Consider the following 23,181-nt stretch of genomic DNA (forward strand, 5'->3'; position numbering starts at 1 on the left):
AAAAAAAAAAAAAAAAAAAAAAAGTAACTCTATGCCATATCAGAATTCTAATGAGGTCTTTGTTTTTAAAAACGGGCAGTGGGCAAGTCTGCCAATCTGTCAGCAGGCACTCATAAGCCTGCAAAAATAAGATTTAACATTTCCTTTCTCTTGGGGCCAGACTTTACGTTTATAAAGCAGGCCCAAGAAAGAGAACTGACTTGAACTTGAGCAATGCTTCACTCTACTACAAATTCAAATTTGCTGTACAAGAGCCTACCCTTTAGGCTCTCCCTAAGCATTTTAATTTCCAACTTACAGATGGTATTGTATTCACTTATTGTTATTGATTTCTAATTTTATTGGCACTTTGTCCAGAGAATGTGATCTATATGATACTGATACTTTTTGTATTTGTTGTTATTGGTGGCCTAGTACATGATCAATTTTTGTAAATGTCCTCTGAGTGCTTGAAAAGAATTCTATAATTGTTGTGTGCAGCATTCTATAAAAAACCATTAGATCAAAATTGGTAATTTATGTATAACTTTTTATGTCATTGATGTATCAATTACTGAGAAAGGCATATTAAAATCTCCCACTAAAGTGAAGATTTGTCTATTTCTCCTTGAAGTTCTTTCATTTCTGCTTTGTATATTTTGAGGCCATGTTATTAGGTATATACATGTTTATAATTACTATATCTTTATCATGAATTTAACCTTTCTTCATTATATGACTCTCAATTATCTCCAGCCATGCTTTTTGCCTGAAAGTCTATTTTGTCTGCTTTCTATTTCTATTTTTGTCAGCTTTCTTTTGACTAGATTTTGATTACTATATCTTATTCCCTTCGCTTGTTGGCAAACGTACTTCGTCTTCATGTGTTAGATGCTTTGGTAAACAGTATTTAACTGAGTTTGGGGTATTTTTAAAAAATCTAGTCAATCACTCCCTGTTTTTAATGTCAAGTTTGGTCTACTCTGATGTTTTGTTACTGATCTATCTGATTTCTACCACCTTATTTGTGCTATTTTCTTTGCTTTATCTGTGCTTCTGTATTCCTCCTTTCCAATCATCAATTGGATTGACCTGTTTTTATCCATTCCTTCTTTTTTTTTCATTTCTCTATTGTTTTGGCTGTTTAACATTCTAGTTCCATTTGTTTACTGGTTAGTCTTTAAACAAAATCTAAATTTAATCACTAATTTTATCCTCTCCCCAAATAACGCAAGGATTTTAGAAGACTTCAAGTCTGATTGTCTCTAATCTTACATGGTAACATTGTCCAGTATTTTGATTCGACCTTATTTTTTGATTCCCTATTCAGCCATTTTTGAAGTTGTGATTGTAATTTTATAGCCATTTCTCTTTAATCTACTCTCATATTAACCAATTTTGCTTTTCCCATTTCCTTCTTATATCTCATTCCCTTCTTCTAGGGTCCATTTTCTTTGTTTGATTATTAAATATTTTGGTATTTCCTGAAGTGAGGGTTAGTTAACAATAAACTGTCACCCTTTGTTTGAAAGTATCTTTATTTTATCCTCTGTTTAAGTAACAGATTAGAATGAATTCCTAATATAACTGAATTGTATTCTTACGAATTTTATTTTATTCACTTACAGACATTATTCTTAAGGACCTTTCAGCTTCACCAGGCTGCCAAATGGGTCTGTGGCACAAACACACAAAATGATTAAGAGTCCAGCAGATAGCTGGAGGGCTGTATGTCAGTTTCTCTCAACTTAGTGGGATTTTCTTCTACCACTCTCTGCGTTCTGTTTTTGCTGTTGAGAAATTGCTGCCCTTGTAACTGTCATTATTGTACAGATAAGATAGCTCTTTCTCTCTAATTGCTTTTAAAGTATTTTGTCTTTGGTGTTTTGCAGTATCACCATAATGTGATTAACCAGTTGCTGTTGAGTTCATCCCAACTCATGGTGACCCCGTGTCTGTCAGAGTAGAACTATGCTCCACAGGGTTTTCATTGGCTGACTTTTGGGAAGTAGACTTCTAGGCCTTTCTTCTGAGGTTCCTTTGAGTGGACTCAAACCACTAACCTTTTGGTTAGCAGCTGGGTGCTTAACCATTTGTGCCATCCAGAGATGCATAATGTGATTAAAGTGAAATTATTTTTATAAACTTATTTTTATTTGGAGCCCTGGTGGTGCAGTGGTTAACAGCTCAGGCTACTAACCAAAATGTCGGCAGTTTGAATCCACCAGCCACTCCCTGGAAACCCTATGGGGCAGTTCTCTGTTCTATAGGGTCAACTCGATGGCAATGGATGGGTTTGGTTATTTTTATGTTGTTGTGCTCCCTATATTTGGAGATTGATAAATTTTGGAAAAGTCTTAGCTTTTATCTCTTCAACTATTTCTCCCCTTTCATTCTCTTTATTCCATCCTTTTTGGAACTCCTATTAGACCTACATTAGACATTATCACTTAGTCATTCCTAACTCTTGACCCTTTTATGTATTTTCCAGCTCTCTGTCTCTCTGCTGCAGCTGTGTAACATCCTCATACCTATCTTTGTTAATTCAGTATTTGACCTTTTCAAACCAACAGTTTAGCCCATCTACTGAGTTTTTATTTTTTAATATCAATGCTTTTTTTGTGTTCCTAAGAGTTCTATTTCTTTTTCAAAATTATCTGTTCTTTCCCATAATGTCTTACTCCCTCCTTTTTTGGCTCCTTTTATGTTCTAAATTATTTTTAAATCTTTTTACTTGGGTTTACCACCATGCGTCTGTCAGTTTGTCATACTGTGGTGGCTTGTGTGTTACTATGATACTGGAAGCCATGCCACTGGTATTTCAAATACCAGCACAGCCACCCATGGTGGACAGGTTTCAGTGGAGCTTCCAGATTAAGAGAGACTCAGAAGAAGATGAGACCCTCAGGTTGGAAGGCACTCAAAATACGACTGGGGAAGAGCTGCCTCCTCAAAGTAGAGTCAATCTTAATGACATAGGTGGAATAAAGACTTCGGGACTTTCATTTGTTGACATGGCATGATTGAAAATGAGAAGAAACAGCTGCAAACATCATTAAGAATCAGAACACAGAATGCACAAAGTATGAATCTAGAAAATTGGAAGTCATCAAAAATGAAATGGAATGCATAAAGATCAATATCCTAGCCATCAGGGAGCTGAAATGGACTGGTATATGGTCTACTATGCCAGGAATGACAAATGGAAGATGAATGGCGTTGCATTCATTGTCAAAAAGGACATTTCAAGATCTATCCTGAAGTACAATGCCGCCAGTGACAGGATAATATTCATACACCTACAAGGAAGACCACTTAATACGAGTATTATTCAAATTTACGCACGAACCACTAAAGCCAAAGATGAAGAAATTGAAGATTTTTGCCAACTTCTGCAGTCTGAAATTGATCAAATATGCAATCAAGATGCATTGGTAATTACTGGTGATTGGAATGCAAAAGTTAGAAACAAAGAAGGAGGATTGGAGGTTGGAAAATATGGCCTCGGTGACAGAAATTGCATGATAGAATTTCGCAAGACCAGTGACTTATTCACTGAAAATACCTTTTTTCAACGACATAAACAGTGACTATACACGTGGCTCTCATTGGGTGGAAAACACAGGAAACAAATCAACTACATCTGTGGAATAAGACGATGGAAAATGTCAATATCATCAGTCAGAACATGGCCAGGGGCCGACTGTGGAACAGACTATCAACTGCTCATATGCAAGTTCAAGTTGAAGCTGAAGAAAATTACAACAAGTCCACAAGAGCCAAAATACGACCTTGAATATAAACCACCTGAATTTGGACACCATCTCAAGAATCAATTTGAGAAACTGAACACTAATAACTGAACACCAGATAAGCTATGGGAGGACATCATACGTGAAGAAAGTAAAAGGTAATTAAAATGACAGAAAAGACTAAAATAGATGTCAGCAGAGACACTGAAACTTGCTCTTGAATGCAGACTAACTAAAGCAAAAGAAAGAAATAATGAAGTCAAAGAGCTGAACAGAAGATTTCAAAAGGTGGCTCAAAAAGACAAAGTATTATAATGAAACATGCAAAGACCTGGAGTTAGAAAACCAAATGGGAAGAACACGCTCAGCATTTCTTAAGCTGAAAGAACTGAAGAAAAAATTCAAGCCTCGAGTTGCAATTTTGAAGGATTCTATGGGCAAAATATTGAATGACACAGGAAACATCAAAAGAAAATGGAAGGAATACAGACTCGCTACACCAAAAAGAACTGGTCGACCTTCAGCCATTTCAGGAGGTAGCATATGATCAAGAACTGATGGTGTTCAAGGAAGAAGTCCAAGCTGCACTGAAGGCACTGGCAAAAAATAAGGGTCCAGGAATTGATGGAATACAATCAAGATGTTTCAACTAACAGATGCAGCGTTGGAGGTGCTCACTTGTCTATGCCAAGAAATTTGGAAGACAGTTACCTGGCCAAGCAACTGGAAGAGATCCATATTTGTGCCCATTCCAAAGAAAGGTGAACCAACAGAATGCAGAAATTAGCGATCAATATCATTAATATTACACGCAAGTCAAATTTTGCTGAAGGTAATTCAAAAATGGTTGCAGCAGTACATCGACAGGGAACTGCCAGAAATTCAAGCCAGATTTGGAAAAAGATATGTGTCTTAGTTATCCAGTGTTGCTGTGACAGAAATACCACAAGTGGATGGCTTTAACAAACACTAATTTATTCTCTCACAGTCTAGGAGGCCAGAAGTCCAAATTCAGGGAGCCAGCTCCATGGGAAGGCTTTCTCTCTGTCGGCTCTGGGGGAAGGGCCTTGTCATCGATCTTCCCCTGATCTGGGAGCTTCTCAGCACAGCACAGGGACCCTCGGTCCAAAGGACACGCTCTCCTCCTGGTCTTTCATTCTTGGTGGCGTGAGGTCGTTCTGTCTTTCTACTGGCTTCTCTCTTTTTTATCTCAAAAGAGACTGACTCAAGATACAAACTAATCTTGTTGATGAGTCCTGCCTCATTAACATAACTGCCTCTAATCCTGCCTCATTAACATCATAGAGATAGGAGTTACCACACATAGAAAAATCACATCAGATGACAAAATGGTGAACAATCACACAATACTGGGAATCATGGCCTAACCAAGTTGACACACGTTTTGGGGGGACACAATTCAATCTATGACAACGTGAGATGAGCGGTATCATTGCTGATGTCAGACGTGTCTTGGCTGAAAGCAGAAAATGCCAGAAAGATGTTTACCTGTGTTTTATTGACTATGCAAAGGCATTAAACTGTGTGGGTCATAACAAATTACGGATAACATTGAGAACAATGGGAATTCTAGAACACTTAATTGTGCTCATGTAGAACCTATCCACAGACCAAGAGGTAGTCGTTCATACAGAACAAGGGGATAATAGGTGGTTTAAAATCAGGAAAGGTGTGTGTCAGGGATGTATCCTTTTACCATGCTTAATCAATCTGTATGTTGAGCAAATAATATGAGAAGCTGGACTATAAGAAGAATGTGGCATCAGGATTGGAGGAAGACTCATTAACAACCTGCAATATGCAGGTGACACAACCTTGCTTGCTGAAAGTGAAGAGGACTTGAAGCACTTAACTGATAAAGATCAAAGACTACAGCCTTAAATATGGATTACACCTCAACATAAAGAAAACAAAAATCTTCACAACTGGACTAATATGCAACATCATGATAAATGCAGAAAAGACTGATGTTGTCAAGGATTTCATCTTACTTGGATCTACAATCAACACTCATGGAAGCAGCAGTCAAGAAATCAAATTACAAAAAAAAAAAAGAAAAATCAAATTACATATTGCCTTGGGCAAATATGCTGCAAAAGATCTCTTTAAAGTGTTGGGAAAAAAAAAAAAAGATGTTGCTTTGAGGACTAAGATGTGCCTGGCCCAAGCCACAATATTTTCAATTGCCTCATATGCATGCTAAGCTGGAGAATAAATAAGGAAGACTGAAGAATAATTGATGCACTTTGAAATATGGTGTTGGCAAAGACTATTGAATATACCATGGACAGCCAGAAGAAGGAACAAGTCTGTCTTGGACAAAATACAGACAGAATGCTCCTTAGAAATGAGGATGGCAAGACTTCATCTCACAAACTTTGGACATGTTATCTATAGGGACCAGTCCCTGGGGAAGGACATCATGCCTGATAATGTAGAGGGTCAGTGAAAAAGAGGAAGATCCTTGACAAGGTAGACTGACACAGTGGCCGCAACAATGGGTTCAAATATAACAATGACTGTGACTATGGTGCAGGACCGGGCAGTGTTTCATTCTGTTGTACAAAGGGTCATTTATTATGAGTCGGAATCGAATCAACGCACGTAACAACAACAACAACTTGGGTTTAATCATGGTGTTAACTGTTTCTGTTGAATCTTGGTCAAAGTAGATTGTTTCTTTCTGTGTTTTGTAATCCTGGGTTATGGAATCATCTTTGGCGGCTGTTTATGGGAATCCTGTGAAGCTTGCGTTGAAGAGAAGATTTTATATTTGCTTCTTTGTGTGTCCGAGCTTATCACTAGCTGATGACCACTTTTTAATGTTAATTTCTCAGCTTGGGGGTGGCAGAAACACACAGTGTGGGTGGTGGGAGGACTCAGTTCCTGATTTGTGTTGACCTTTAAAATCCAAATCTCCGTGTTGTAGACACTGGTCCCCAACGCTCCTTTCCACCTAAGACTGCCATGTGCCAACATGAGAACACAGTCTTCTGTTCTCAGTTCCTGAGTCCCTGGGTGGTCCAAAGAGTTAACATACTCGCTGTTAACTGACAGGTTGAGGTTCAAGTCCACCCAGAGGCATCTCGGAAGAAAGGCTTGGTGATCTGCTTCCGAAAAATCAGCTACTGAAAACCCTATGGAGCACACTTCTACTCTGACACACATGGGGTTGCCATGAGTTAGCATCAACTTGATGGCAATTGGTTGGTTAAAGAGTTCTTTGACCTTTTGCCCAGTTCAGCTGTGTACTTTAAAGGATACCAATTTTTATGTAGTATTTCTAGGTGTTTCGCAAGAGGAATGTTTTTAGGTCCTCTTAAATTCTCTATTTTACTTGAACCAGGAGTCTTCTCTGTATGCTTTTTACTATTTATTTTAAAACTTTTTCCATTTTCAATGTAGCCATCAACCTAGCTCAGGCTATGCTCTACTTCATTAATTTATTAATTAATCAATTGTTAAAAATCCATGGTACATATGAACTATGCAATACTATGTGAAAGAGTCAAAAACTTAAGAGGAGTTCCTGTCCTCAACTTACTTGAGAATCTACAATTCTATTGTGTTATTTTGCTTAAAAAAACATATGATTATTTTTGTTGGACTCTAGTATTTTTGACATTCTGACACACCAAAATATTTCTAAAAGTTGAGCCATTTTCAGCTCTTCTTGAGCTGGTTATCTAGTTTTAGGGTAATGTAGATACTTATTTTCCTTCATTTCGCTTCCCGTTTCCTCTTCTAAGCTACTCTATGAGAACATTGCTAAGACTCGTGTTTTAGCAGTGGAATGACTAATGCTATTTAAAAGTTGTTCCCTTCCTGGATTTTCTTTCTCTGCTCCCTCCTTAAATGTCCCCAGTTTGGCCACTGGTCCACCAATCTCCTCACTCCATAGTTATCCGTGGGCATTCACATCCACGCCCATGTTTTAACTACAGCATACTTGCCTGTGTTTGCCAAACTATCCTTTGAATCCAGGGCTCTCTCCCAAATGCCAGCTTCAAAAATAAAAATAAGAGCTGCAATTTTTTTGAGTTATTACTATATTGCAGGCACTGTTAAAGCATTTACATGTATTGTCTTATTTAATCTATACAGCATCAAATGAGGTGTTGTTGTTGTTGTTAGGTGCCGTTGAGTCAGTTGCGACTCATAGCAACCCTAGGTACAACTGAACGAAATACGGCCCGGTACTGTGCCATCCTCACAATCGTTGTTATGCTTGAGCCCATTGTTGCAGACACTGTGTCAATCCGTCTCGTTGAGCGTCTCCCTCTTTTTAGCTGACCCTCTACTTTACCAAGCATGATGTCCTTCTCCAGGGACTGGTCCCTCCTCATAACATGTCCAAAGTATGTCAGATGAAGTCTTGCCATCCTCACTGCCAAGGAGCATTCTGGCTATACTTCTTCTAAGACAGATCTGTTCGTTCTTTAGGCAGTCCATAGTATATTCAATATTCTTTGCCGACACCATAATTCAAAGGCATCAATTCTTCTTTGGTCCTCCTTATTCACTGTCCAGCTTTCATGCATATGAGGTGATTGAAAATCCCCATTTTTCAGATGAGGAAGTTAAGGAACAGCAAGGCTAAGATCTCAGAACTAGTAAATTGCAGAGGTTTGAACTTGAGTGCTGTGATCCCTGATAAAGACTCTTAAGCACTATGCTTTTGGCCTCTTGGTCTCCCTGGTGGTATCCCACAAGCATCTTAAACACAAAACATACCAAACCAAAATCATCTATCTTCACAATTTTCTTCCTACACTCATTAATATCTAACCAGCCATTCATGCTAAATTGAGCTATTATCAATTCCCTTCTTCCCTTTGGTTTTCAAGAAAAACAGTAAGCATCATTACCACTGTGAGGATGTAAAGGTCACGCACTGGGCAACAGAAAAACCAAACCCATTGCCATCGAGTTGATTCCGAGTCATAGCAACCCTATAGTACAGAGAAGAACTGCCCCACAGAGTTTCTAAGGAGCATCTGGTGGATTCAAACTGCCGCCCTTTTGGTTAGCAGCCATAGCACTTAACCACTACACCACCAGGGTTTCCAAACAGACTATTTAGAACGTACCCTCCACCCCTCCTGTCTTTATTTAAGTCTTCTGCAACAATTTAACAAACATATTCCATAAGCCCATTTCCTTGTGTTCTTCCTTGGGTATTTTAGTGTGCGTAGTTTAGAAATAAGGAGTCTTGGTGGCATAATGGTTAAGTGCTCGGCTGTTAACCAGTAGGCTGGCAATTCGAACCCTCCAGCCACTCCATGGGACAAAGATGTGGCAGTCTGCTTCCATAAAGATTACAGCCTTGGAAACCCTATGGGGCAGTTATACTCTGCACTATAGGGTCACTATGAGTCGGAATTGACTCGATGGCAATGGGATTTTTTGGGTCATCATTGTTTTTAGGATTTCAGTCTCAGATCTAAACCAAGAAAAGTTTCCTCAACCACTGTGTCTCACATTGTAAAAGATCATTGACTTTAGGACTGCAGGTTTAATGTCTAGTTTGGTTGTTTGACTTACCATAGGAAGAACGTTAATAGAAGCTTATAGAAATCCATTCCGTAATGTGACACAGTGGGAGGGATCCTCAGGAGTGACTAGTGGTGTGAGGAAGTAAAATGAATAAACATGTACTTTTACTAACAAATTCTTGAAGTCTGAGAGCGCACAGGCCTGGGGACCGGCTCTGGTCTTAACCAGGTATGTGTGCACCCCTGGGAAAGTCATTTTGCCTCTCTGGGTCTTATTTTCTCATGTTTAAATGAAGAAGTTGAACTAAAACTCATCAGAATTCTGTAACTCCTGTCAGTCTGTGATTCCCGCTAACTAGCTCGAGATTACCACCAATGCAGTACTTTTAATTACATTCGTTCAATACAATTCAATTACTGACCCCTGGAATAGGCCTGGGTGTACTCAATTATAAACCTAAAGCTTGGCGGTTCGAATCCACCCCAGAACACAACAGAAGAAAGGGCTGGTGATCCCACGTCTGTAAAAATTACAGCCAAGAAAACGCTACGGAGCAGTTCTACTCTGTAACACATGGGCTTGCCAGGAGTTGGAACTGACCCGACAGCAAAGAGTTTGGTTTTTATTTTATTTTTTTGTAGCAGGCAAAGTGCTACAGGCAAAAGACAGAATCACCACCTCATGAAGTTTACAATCTAATGACTTATAAATAACAGGCTTATAAACAACTAACTCTAATAAGATGTCAACCATCTGGGCATGGTCAAACAGTATATCTTTCTATACACGCTATTCATCTGCTTTCAAAGCCCAGCTTTGGTGGTGTTGTTATTGTTGAGTCAGCTCCAACTCATGTCGACCTTATGTACAACAGAACAAAATGCTGTCTGGTCCTGCACCATCTTCACGATCCTTAGTATGTTTGAGTACAATTTAGGTAAGCTCGGCTTAGAGACGTCATATTTAGGAAGAGTCATGGGAAAGCTGGAGTCCCTGGGTGGTGCAAATGGTTAAGTCTGGACTACTAATTGAAAGGTTGGTGGTTCAAACCTGCCCAGATGTGCCTCAGAGGTAAGGCCTGGTGATCTGCTTCTGAAAACTCTATTGCATGCAATTCTACTGTGCAACACATGGGGTGGCCATGAGTCACAACAGACTCAATGGCAACTAGCAACAACAACAACACGTTAAAGCTAATGCAGGCTGCCTACCACTCTGAACTCTGAATCCTGTCTTTAGATTCAACTAGATCACCAAAGACTCACACCAGGCGTACGTTCCTGCAGCTCTGCCTGCACAGGGTTGTTCTAATGTAATCCACTCAGTGTTCACAGAGGATGTCACAAGAAACTGCTGGGGACACACGGTTCTGCAGCTGCGGCACGAAGACGGTCAGGTCGACGGCTTTCTTGGACCCCGTGCATAAAATCCCAGGAATCCTGCTTTTAGGCTTCTGTGCTGAGAAACACATTTCCTTGCCTGGGGAACTTCTTTTTGAAAATAGGAATTATTTCCTCAAATTACTCTTTTTATGACGATGGCCAAAAAAGAAAACAAAAAAACACCAAACCTGTTGCCATCAAGTCGATTCCAACTCATAGCGACCCTGTAGGACAGAGTAGAACTGCCCCCTAAGCAGCTGGTGGATTCGAACTGTCGACCTTTCGGTCATCCTTTTCGTTAGCAGCCAAATACTTAACCAGGGCTCCATTATGACTGTCAGGAAGCTCAAAATCATATTGGAAGCTTAGCTACAACATCTAGGCTACGCTTATCGTCAAAATGGCTGCATCCTTCCTCCACACGATTTTGGTTTTCCATTTATATTTTTATTTGCCTTACTACTGATTTCTAATCCCTATTTTATCTGTAGTTTGGGTCACACGTTTATCAGTAGTTTAGTTCACAAGGCACTTTGATTAATTACTTTGTGGAATTAAATGGTATATCCATATTTAATTAAGTATATAGATGATGACTAAAGCATGTCCGACCCAAGCCATGTTCTTTTCAATCGACTCATATGCATGTGAAACTTGGATAGTGAAAAAAGAAGACAGATGATGAATTGAGGCATTCAAACAGTGGCATTGGAGAAGAATAGTGAATATACTATGGACTACCAGAAGAACAAATCAGTCTTAGAAGAACTACAACTAGAATGTTCCTTAAAAGCGAGGATGGTGAGACCTTGACTTGCTTATATTGGGCACATCATCAGGAAAGACCAGTCATTAGAAAAGGGCATCATGTTTGGGAGAGGGCCAGCGAAAACGAGGGAAACTCCCAATGAGATGGATTGACACAATGGCCACAACAATGGAGTCAAACATACCAACGATCATGAAGATGGTCAGGACCAGGCAAAGTCTTGTTCTGTTGTATATAAAGCTCACCATGAGTCAGAGTTGATTCAATGGCAACTAACAACACAGATGAATCAGAGAATATAATGTGAAACAAAATAGAGTAAGTGTGGTAATAAAGACTTGGTAAAATGGCACAAGAAGTAATTGATTTGCGAGAGGACCAAGATGGCTTTCTAGACAGGGAGGACTTCATAGAAGCCTTGAAGAATGAGAAGGATTTGTTAACAGAGAAGGGGCAGGGGTTGGGGGTGGGGAACAGCATTCTAGCAGTGGGAACTACATGGATGAAGACACTGGGTTTTGAAAATGCAGCGAAAAGTAGTGTAATGTGACTGGAGGGCAGGATATGGCAGAGGAAAATGGTGCAGGCTGCAGTGGGAGTTAGGAATCAATATGATGAAGCTTTTCTCGACCAGTCCTGTTTATATTGATCTTTGTTCCTCAGATGTTCTGAAACGTTTATCTGAATCACTCCTTTGAGTTCTTAAGTACACACTCTGCTGCAACAAATTATTGTTTTGTGGATGGCCTTAATCCACTTCTGACAGACTTTGGTCTTCTCAGTGTCTAGTAAAAAAGAAACAGTTACTCAGTGACTGCTTCATGAACTGAGTAGAAGTTATCCAGCATGGAGTGCCTAAGTAAGATACAATAGCTTCAGCAATGTGTGTCTGGAGACCAAGAAGAAGGGTTTGTAAGTCACATAAGAAGTTTTATTGATGATGACTAGAACATAGGAAGTGCTCAGTGAATGAATGACTGAATGAATGAGTGAATGAGTAAAGAAAAGGATGAATGTGCCCACTCTCATCTCTGAAACTACTGATTACTACCAGTGCTTGTGCTCAAGATGGATCCTTACAAAATAAGAGCAGAAATGTTTGAAAAGCTCAATGCTTCAGCACCCGTTTTAGGTGGGAAAGAGAGAAAGAAAAATCTTTCAAAATTCTATAAGCTGCTCAAATCAGAGGTCCTACTGCATTTAGGTCAGCATTTTGCAACTTGTAAGGAGAGTAGATGAAGACTGTGCCTTCCTCTCTGTTCACCTTCTTGGTTAGCACACCACTGCGTACACTGTCAATATCTAAAGAGTAGCAGTAACACAGAAGTGTATATCCAGTGTACAGGCACATGAGCACATGGAGGGAACCCACTCCTGATGGTGGATGTTTTGTGACACATCACGACACTTAAGTTCTTTAGAATGTAATAGTTCCATCATGCCATGGGAAGTCATTGTTTCTGAATAATGATCTGAGTTCGCAGCCTGGGTGAGGCAGAATTGGAAACATCTGGAAGTCAGCGTCCCAAGTTGTCTTTGGTCATTGGTATGAGCACAGAAAATTGGATACGGGCCTAGTATTGTGCTTGATCCAATCTGTCAGCATGGAGCTCAGAGCTGACCCCAAACAAATGGAGATAAGGGGTTTCCTCAGCTCTCACACTGCATTCTGTGCCTTTTATGGGCCTGGATTCTCCCTTGGGTGCCTTTACATAATTTATTGTGCCAACCAATGACAGGCCCTATAGATACATCTTAAGAAAGTAGATTTAAGATGACAAAGTTCCTTCCAACTGAATAGGTGGCTTCATTTTTTTTTGGAATGTCGGTGTGATACTGAGTTATTTCCCATCCTTCCCTTCTGCCCTCATCCCACTTCTAAAAGTGACATGTCACAGATTTATTCAAACTTATTTTTAAATATTTAATGCTTTAATCTTTAACACATTATTGATTTTATTAAAATTTAAAATATTAAATTATTAAAAATTAGAATGAATTAAAGTAACATTTACTTGGTGTCTCCTATCTAATTAGAGCTTCTCAAACCTTAATTGTGCATGAAAATCATCCAAGGAGCTGGTTAAAAACGTAGATCCCCAGCCCCAAACCCACATTCACAAAATGTGCAAGTGTGCATTTTTAAATTATTCATTTTCCATGTAATCCTAATGCAAGTGATTCTGACCATACCTTGAGAATCTCTCGCCAGTCAATCCCTACATTAAACTGGAACAACAAAGAGCCATTTGACTGATTGATTAAAATTTATTTTAATGACTTATACTTTGATCTACCCCATTGTGAGAAACAGCCCAGTCCTAAGAGATACACCAAAAAACCAAACCAGTTGCTGTCAAGTTGGTGCCGACTCATGGTGACCCCATGTGATACACAGGAGAGCTGTTCCATGGGGTTTTCTTGGCTGTAAACTTGATGGAAGCAAATCACCAGGCCTTTCTTCCATGGTACTACTGGGTGGATTTCAACTGTCAAACTTTAGGTAAGAAGGCAACCACTAACCATTTGCACCACCTAGAAATCTTTTATCTATATAGATATACACAGCACATATAGATAGATGACAAGTACAAATGTGATTTATTGTCTAACCAGGGGACTTTGAGAGGGAGTGTCACAATCAATGATCTACCAGGACAAAAACGTAACGAGGACTGCCTGGGACTTCCAGCGGCCCTACTGGTTGAGCACCTTTCTACTGACTTGACTTACCTTCTTATGACAACCTGAGAAAGACATTTTTCTCTAGACTCATATGTAATAGCTGAGCTATCTTCCACATTAGCTTGTTTTTATCCTGTAACTGATGAGGCATCTCTTTGCACTGCCTGATGAACACTTAGACTCAAACAACGCCCATATTTTGCAGTTGTGCAGGATTTAATAGTTTACAGGATTTAAAATATACAATTTAAATATATTATTTACTCACACATACATTTATACACAGACAGACAAACACATCACCCTTTGGGTTTTACCAGTTACCGCTGAGTCAACTCTGACTTATGGTGACCCCGTGTGTGTCGTATTAGAACTGTGCTCCATAGGGTTTACAGTGGCTGATTTTTTGGAAGTAGATCACCAGGCCTTTCTTCCAACGTACCTCTGGGTGGACTTGAACTGCTAACCTTTCGGTTATCAGCCAAGCACACTAACTGCACGACCCAGGGACTGGTTTCCTAGTCTCTGTCAAATTCTTACTTTAGTGCAGGCACCTCATCCACTCATTTTTAAAGTTGATTCTGCCTTGCTCCTTTTTGTATATTTATGCGAACTTCTTTAAATCCATTCTGAAGTAAGGGGCTGTATTAATATATTAAATGAAGGTATATATTTACGCATTGGTAATAGTGAGTCTCAAAATCAGGGTGAGGGGAATCACTCCTCAAAACTGAGATCCAAGTACAAGAATCCAATCTGAACAGAGACAATACCCACCAAGTCCTCGGTCTCTTCTCTCAGTCTATCTAGCGATCTTCCTGTCAGTGTGCATTAGGGACATTGTCAGGTCTAGAATATAAAAATTTGCATGTAGATTGATAATGCAAATGCTTAGAATAATTAATGGCTTAATTTATTGTTTTCATTCAGCATCTTTAAGATTTGCATGTTTAAGTGAACATGCCTAACTTTAGGAGCCAAGTCTGCAGAATTCTGTCTTGTGTATGTGAAGCACCAAGCCACTCCATGCCCACATGTGCCTAAGTGAGGAGCCTGGATCCTAGTACTGAAGGCACAAAAGCAGCGGCTAACAGAGCTGCCCTTGGGGCCTGCAACCTCATGGCCACATTGGGGAATTTTCTAGATTGTGCAATGAAGGGCTGTGTGTGTGTTTCATCTGTGTGTCTGTGTATGAGCACATGTACATGAAGCTTGACCAATAACTGAAAGACTCACAACTTGCAAAATCAGCCACAACTAGCTCTCTTACAAATACCATTAACTGAATAACTGTATTGGTGTGAGGCAACTGAAGGAGGGAACAGCTGAAAGAGGACTTTCCTCAGGAGAAGAAACCAACCTTTACCCAAAAAACATACCACGAGTCAATCTGCAGATCCATCGATTCATCGATCAATCCATCCATCTGTCCGTCCGTCCGTCCATCCATCCGTCTGTCCATCCATCCACCCATCCATCTATCCATCCACCCACCCGTCCATCCAACCAGCCAACGTCTCATGAAAACCAAAACCTACTGCTGTCAAGTCGATTCTGACATAAGCACCCACTATATATAAGAAATGCTGGATGTTCTGACCTGATTAAATTAGCTCTTTGCTTTTTCCCTGTGTAAACATAGTTTTTTAAAATATTTTATTTAACTTTGAAAGTCTCAAGTTTGGCCCTCTTCAAAAGAATACTGATGATATCAAAGCATACTTATGTCACAGAAATATGACCTTATCTGTTAAAAGATGGAGGTGATATCAGGCATCACTTTCTAGCTCTGTGAGTCTACAAAGAACCAAGACAAGAATCTCTAATACAGGCCTCTCCAAAGATTGAGTCTCTCATCTTAGAGAATGAAAAAATTTGTGCCCCTTCCCTCCCAGTTCTCCCAGGCACATCTTTGTTCTCTAGCCTTCTTTAGGTACCACATATCCAGGATGGGGCACCTTGGACATTTACATTCCATTGTTTTACCCAATGGGAACTGCCCATTCCAAGCACAACTAGTGAGCAGGTCTTGTGTAAATAGCTCAGTCCCCATGGTCAAAGTGAGGCCAGTCGTGGTTCAGTGGTAGAATTCTTGCCTTCCATGCAGGAGACAGGGTTTGATTCCTCGTCAATGCACCTCATACACAGCTACCACCTGTCTGTCATTAGAGGCTTACATGTTGCTGTGATGCTGAACAGGTTTCAACGGAGCTTCCAGACTAAGACAGACTAGAAAGAAAGGCCTAGTGATCTACTTCCAAAAAAATAAGCCAATGAAAACCCTATGGATTATAATGGTCCTACCTGTAACTGATCATGGGCATGGTGCAGGACAGGGCAGCATTTTGTTTGGTTGTACATTCAGTCATCACGAGCCCAGGGCTGACTCGAGGCAGCTAATGACAACAACCGTGGTCAAACCAAATACATGGCTTGGCCAAATGTTTAAATGCCAACTGCATTTCAATCAACATTAAAAACAGCTTTGAACTCGTCATCATATACAGCACACGTGGGACTTTATCATCGCTGCCTCCTATAAAACCATAGAACGTGCTTTGAGATTAGTGACAAGCCCACAATATGATCCCCTGCACAACTAACCGCACCAAATTGGCTTTATGTAGTTTGCTGGCAGACACAAAGTGACAAATGTGAGGAGAAACCCAGTGCATAGATCCAGGCCAGGTGTTTTGCCAAGTACTCTACTCTCAGAACTTTCCTGTTAGGAAGGTGATGTAAGTCCACTGGAGGTGATCTTATTTGGGGTTAGGGATGAAGTCATACCATGGAGGTGGCTTGGACCTGTTTACCATAACACTTCACAGGGACAAATTCAGGTGATCCCTGGAGCAAGGGAGAATGGAGTCTGTGTAAATATTACCCATACATATATTTTAATGCTTTGCACAGAAAAGTAACTCGTGCAGTGCAGTCAAGTGGTTAGACATCCTTTCATCATTCTTCCCATCACTTAATATTCATTGAGCACCTACTGTGTGCCAGGCACCTTATTTGGCATTGGGGATAGAGCAGTGAAGAAGACAGCAAGGCCCCCGCCCTCTGGGAAGCTTACATTCTACAGAGGGAGGAAGCTAATAAGCAAACTTTCATATAAATGTACCATATAATGATCAATGAGAATGACTGCAATAAAGAAAAATAAGGCAGGGTGGGGGCTGAGAGTCACAGGGCAGAGGGGAGCAACTCTGGATGGGGTGGTCAAGAAGACCTCTAGGAGGAGGCGATGTCTGCACAAAGTCCTGAATGAAGAACAGAGACGTGGAACCTTCTGGAATTTGAAATTTCTGGGCAGAGGTAACAGCAAATTGGAGTCACCGAGGCAGAACTGCTAGAATAAGTGACAGAAAGGAGACCATGAGCCACTGTGAGGAGTTGAGATTTAATTCAAGGCTGACAGGACGAGGGTGAAGGAGTCGGGCTGACCTGAGTTCTAACTTGGCCTCTTACTAGCTGTGTGACCCTGGAAAAGTAGTTGACCACTCTGATCTACATTTTCCTCATCTGGAAATTCATAATACCTATTTCCCAAGATAGTGTGAGATGTTGTCTATAAATTGCTTACAAAAATACCTAACATAGAGTGAAGGCTCCCTAAGTAGTAACCATTGTTGTTGTTGTGGGGATATTTTTAGTTTTTGGAGCACACTTCCTCTGAGAAGCTTAAAGTCATTCTTCCTATTACCACTAGTCTTGCTAAACAAATAAGTTCCTGGCATTTTCCTCCAGTTTGGAAGAGCTGCTGCTCTGAGATGAATTTAGGATGACTTCTGTGGTAAAGAATTACTCTGGCTCTAAGAACCTGTGTTACAGGCCAGCATTAACTAGAAGTTTGGACTTTTGAGAACATGTGATAGAACAATTTATGGCTCTCAACTTTTTATTTAGTCAGATTTGAAAATTAAAAGAAAAAAAATAAGACTACCATTTTTATAAATAGCACTTCACAACAGTAAGGAGATTTAGCACCAAAAAATCTCAGAAAAGGGGGCAATTCCTCCCTAGAAAAGTCACCTTTCATGGACCTCTCCATATATACACTTACACATTATACATTATATTATTATATTATACATTATTACTTAATGTATTAATATATTTTATGATACATGGTCATTATGTATTATTATATATTATACGTTATACATAAATACACAGATGTGTGTATGATGAGTGTGTATGTGCGTTTGCTCAGACCTATCTATAAACACACACACATACATGCATGCACACGTGCATATGTGTATCTACGAGCATGTGTGTGTGCAAATATGCATGTGTATTTGCCTGGACCTCTGTGTTTCTGATTACATACGTCACTATTTTATTAGTTGCTGTTGAGTCGATTCCAACACATGGGCAACCCCATGTGTTACAGACTAGAACTGCTCCATAGGGTTTTCTTGGCTGTTATCTTTATGGAAGCAGATCACAAGGTACTATCTTCCATGGTACCACTAGGTGGGTTCGAGCTATCAACCAACCTTTAGGTTAGCAGTTGAGTGCAAACCATTTGTGCCACCTAAGGACCTGTATGTGTACGTATGTGTGCAAATGTGCACATGTGTATTTGCCTGGACCTCTCTCTGTATACATACACATACATACATATACAGACATATATACACATGTACATACACACAAACTTATGTGCATATGTGCGTATGTGTACGAGTGTGTGTGTATCTGTTTGCGCAGACTGCTCTCATATACACATACAGGCATACCTCAGAGACATTGTGGGTTCGGTTCCAGACCACCGCAATAAAGCAAATATTGCAATAAAGCGAGTCACACAAATTTTTTTGATTTCCCAGTGCATATAAAAGTTGTGTCTATACTATACTCCAGTCTATTAAGTATGCAATAGCATTATGCCTAAAAAAACCCAACTTCATTGCTAAAAAATGCTAACCATCATCTGAGCCTTCACGAGTCATAATCTTTTCGCTGGTGGAAGGTCTTGCCTCGATGTTGATGGCTGCTGACTGATCAGACTGGTGGTTGCTAAAGTCTGGGGTGGCTGTGGCAATTTCTTAAGACAATCAAGTTTACCGCATTGATTGCCCCTTCCTTCCGCGAAAGATTTCTCTGTAGCATACGATACTGTTTGATAGCATTTTATCCACAGTAGAACTTCTTTCAAAACTGGAGTCAATCCTCTCAAACTCTGCCACTGTTTTATCAGCTAAGTTTATGTAATATTCTAAATCCTTTGTTGTCGTTTTAACAATGTTCATAGCATCTTCACCAGGAAAAGATTCCATCTCAAGAAACCACTCTTAGCTCATCCATAAGAAGCAACTCCTCATCCATTAAAGTTTTATCATGGTATTGCAGCAATTCAGTCACATCTTCAGGTTCCACTTCTAATTCTAGTTCTCCTGCTATTTCCACCACATCTGCAATTATTTCCTCCACTGAAGTCTTGGACCCCTCAAAGTCATCCATGAGGATTGGAATGAACTTCTTCCAAACTCCTGTTAATGCTGATATTTTGTCCTCCTCCCATGAATCATGAATGGTATCAATGGCATCTAGAATGTTGAATTCTTTCCAGAAAGTTTTCAATTTTCTTTTCCCAGATCCATCAGCGGAATCACTATCTATGGCAGCTATAGCCTTACAAAACATATTTCTTAAATAATAAGACTGAAAAGTCAAAATTATTCCTTGATCCCTGGTCTGTAGAATAGATGTTGTATTAGCAGGCATGAAGACAACATTAATATCCTTGTGTATCTCCATCAGAGCCCTTGGGTGACCAGGTGCATTGTCAATGAGCAGTAATATTTTGAAAGGAATCTTTTTTTCTGAACAGTAAGTCTCAACAGTGGGCTTAAAATATGCAGTAAACCATGTTGTAAACAGATGTGCTGTCATTCAGGCTTTGTTGTTCCATTTATAGAGCACAGGCAGAGTAGATTTGGCATAATTCTTAAGGGTACTAGGATTTTTGGAACGGTAAATGAGCATTGGCTTCAACTGAAAGTTATGAGCTACCCCTAACAAGAGAATCAGCCTGTCCTTTGAAGCTTTGAAGGCAGGCATTGACTTCTCCTCTCTAGCTATGAAAGTCCTAGATAGCATCTTCTTCCAATATAAGGTTGTTTCGTCTACATTGAAAATCTGTTGTTTAGTGTAGCCGCCTTCATCAATTATCTTAGCTAGATCTTCTGGATACCTTGCTGCAGCTTCTACATCAACACTTGCTGCTTCACCTTGCACTTTTATGTTATGGAAATGGCTTCTTTCCTTAAACCTCATGAACCAACCTCTGCTAGCTTCAAACTTTTCTTCTGCAGCTTCCTCACCTCTCTCAGCCTTTATAGAGTTGAAGAGAGTTAGGGCTTGCTCTGGATTCCGCTTTGGCTTAAGGGAATGCTGTGGCTGGTTTCATCTTCTATCCAGACCCCTAAAACTTTCTGTGTATCAGCAATAAGGTGTTTTGCTTTCTTATCATTCATGTGTTCACTGGAGTAGCACTTTTCATCTCCTTCAAGAACGTTTCCTTTGCATTCACAACTTGGCTAACTATTTGGCTCAAGAGGCCTAGCTTTCGGCCTATCTCGGCTTTCAACATGCCTTCCTCACTAAGCTTAATCATCTCTAGCTTTTGATTTAAAGTGAGAGACATGCAACTCTTCCTTTCACTTGAACATTTAGAGGCCATTGTAGGGTTAATAACTGGCCTAATTTCGATATTGTCTTGTCTCAGGGAGTAGGGACGCTTGCGGAGAGGAAGAGAGATGGGGGAATGGCGGGTTGGGGAGCAATCAGAACACACACAACATTTACTGATTAAGTTTGCTGTCTTATATGGGTGCTGTTCATGGAGCCCCAAAACAATTACAATAGTAACATCAAAGATCACTGATCACAGATCACCATAACAGATATAATAATAATGAAAAAGTTTGAAATATTGGGAGAATCACCAAACTCTGACCCAGAGACATGAAGTCAGGACATGCTGTTGGAAAAATGGTGCCGACAGACTTGCTCAACGCAGGGTTGCTACAAAACTTCAATTTGTAAAAAATGCAATATCTGTGAAGAGCAATAAACCAAGTGCAATAAAACGAGCTACGCCTGGATATGAGTATGTGTGTGTCTGGGAGTGTGCATGTGTATTTGCCCAGACTTCTGTATATACACACATTTATTTATATGGGTATCTGTATGTTCACATATGCATATTTGCCTGCACCTTGCTACATCCACATATATGTACATATGTATGTATGTGTATAAGTGTGAATTTGCCCTTATTTTTCTCATTTGACTGCAGAATAGTGAGCATCTCCACCACTCGTCTGTCAGGTTGTCATACTGTGGTGGTTTGTGTGTTGCTGTGATGCTGGAAGCTATGCCATCGGTATTTCAAATACCATCAGGGTCACCCATGGTGGACAGGTTTCAGTGGAGCTTTCACCATACTTATTCAATCTGTGTGCGGAGCAAATAATCCAAGAAGATGGACTATATGAAGAAAAACGGGGCAACAGGACTGGAGGAAAACTCATTAACAAACTGTGATATGCAGATGATGTAACCTTGCTTGCTGAAAGGGAAGACGACTTGAAGTATTTACTGATGAAAATCAAAGACCACAGCCTTCAGTATGGATTACATCTCAACATAAAGAAAACAAAAATCTTCACAACTGGACCAATAAGCAACATCATGATAAATGGAGAAAAGACTGAAGTTGTCAAAGATTTCATTTTACATGGATCCACAATCAATGCCCGTGGAAACAGCAGTCAAGAAATCAAATGACATATTGCATCGGGCAAATCTACTGCAAAAGACCTCCTTAAAGTGTTAAAAAGCAAAGATGTCACTTTGAGGACTAAGGTAGGTCCGACCCAGGCCATAGTATTTTCAATTGCCTCATATGCATGTGAAAACTGGACAATGAATAAGTAAGACCGAAGAAGAATTGATGCCTTTGAATTATGGTGTTGGCGAAGAATATTGAATATATCATGGATTGCCAGAAGAATGAATCTTGTCTTGGAGGAAGTGCATCCAGAATGCTCCTTAGAAGTGAGGATGGCAAGACTACGTCTCATATACTTTGGGGGCACATGTTATGAGGAAGGACCAGTCCCTGGAGAAGGACATCATGTTTGGTAAAGTAGAGGGTCAGTGAAAAAAAGGAAAACCCTCAGTGAGATGGACTGACACGTGGCTGCAACAATGGGCTCAGACTTAGCAATGACTGTGAGCATGGTGCGGAACTGGGCAGCATTTCATCCTGTTGTACACAGGGTTTCTATGAGTCAGAAGTGACTCGAAGGCACCTAACAACATCTTGTCTGGGTGGACACACTTCTGCTGGCTTCCGTTTACAATCACTGCTCTAGATAACCCAGGTGAAATCAGTACCACAAGTAGGAAGAGAATTAAATTAGCTTCTATTGCCCTTTAGGAAGGATGTGGCTTTCTCACTGAGTTAAGAGTAAAGCTTTGCACGTGTCTGACCTGCCGGGACGATAACTCTGCGCTCGTTCGTGGTCATGTTTGGGGGTGGAATGTGTTTCTCCTCCATGTAGCTGCCGTAGTTCATCCCCACTGTGTCTGGGCTGCCCACCATCTTCCCGCCTTTTGCCACGCTGCATTCATCTGGGGAGTTCCTGGAGGAGGAGGAGAAGAAGGTAAAGTTTTCCGTTATTACTTACTGCAGTTGGAAAGCATGTTCCATGGTTCCCCCTGATGCACAGAGAGGACCAGGGAAAGGAAACGTGGAGGAGACTGAAGAAGAAGGGAGGGGAGAGAACAAGGGTGAAAAGGCAAACACAGTCCTCACGTTCGGTTGAAGCACAGAGTAGGCAGGCGGGAAGCAAAGCTGCCACTTGGGTCTATGTCTAAAGCCAACTCCTCATGAAACTCTCATTTCAAAACTCCATCTGTGTCAAATGATTGGAGACTTCCCAGGGAAGGTCAATTGTGCTGGTTTTCACTGTATGAAGGCCAACAGGTACGTGCTTAGGTACTGGGAGGAGGCACCAGAGACATTCGTGGCTCAGCAAGGTTTATTCCAGAACAACCATGATGTTGCTTTCGAGAT

General features: G+C 40.3%; 1 protein-coding gene across 1 annotated transcript in view; it reads right to left on the reverse strand.

Moving 5' to 3' along the window:
- The window catches only part of ERG (ETS transcription factor ERG), a 160,194-nt gene that overhangs the window by 37,833 nt on the left and 99,180 nt on the right, over positions 1 to 23,181 (reverse strand). Inside the window, exon 3 of the mRNA XM_023742138.1 lies at positions 22,596 to 22,747. Coding sequence (XP_023597906.1) covers positions 22,596 to 22,747 — 152 coding nt within the window. The remainder of the gene's footprint in view (positions 1 to 22,595; positions 22,748 to 23,181) is intronic.

This window comes from Trichechus manatus, unplaced genomic scaffold (genome assembly GCF_000243295.1).
Source record: "Trichechus manatus latirostris isolate Lorelei unplaced genomic scaffold, TriManLat1.0 scaffold00202, whole genome shotgun sequence".
Classification (NCBI taxonomy): domain Eukaryota; kingdom Metazoa; phylum Chordata; class Mammalia; order Sirenia; family Trichechidae; genus Trichechus; species Trichechus manatus.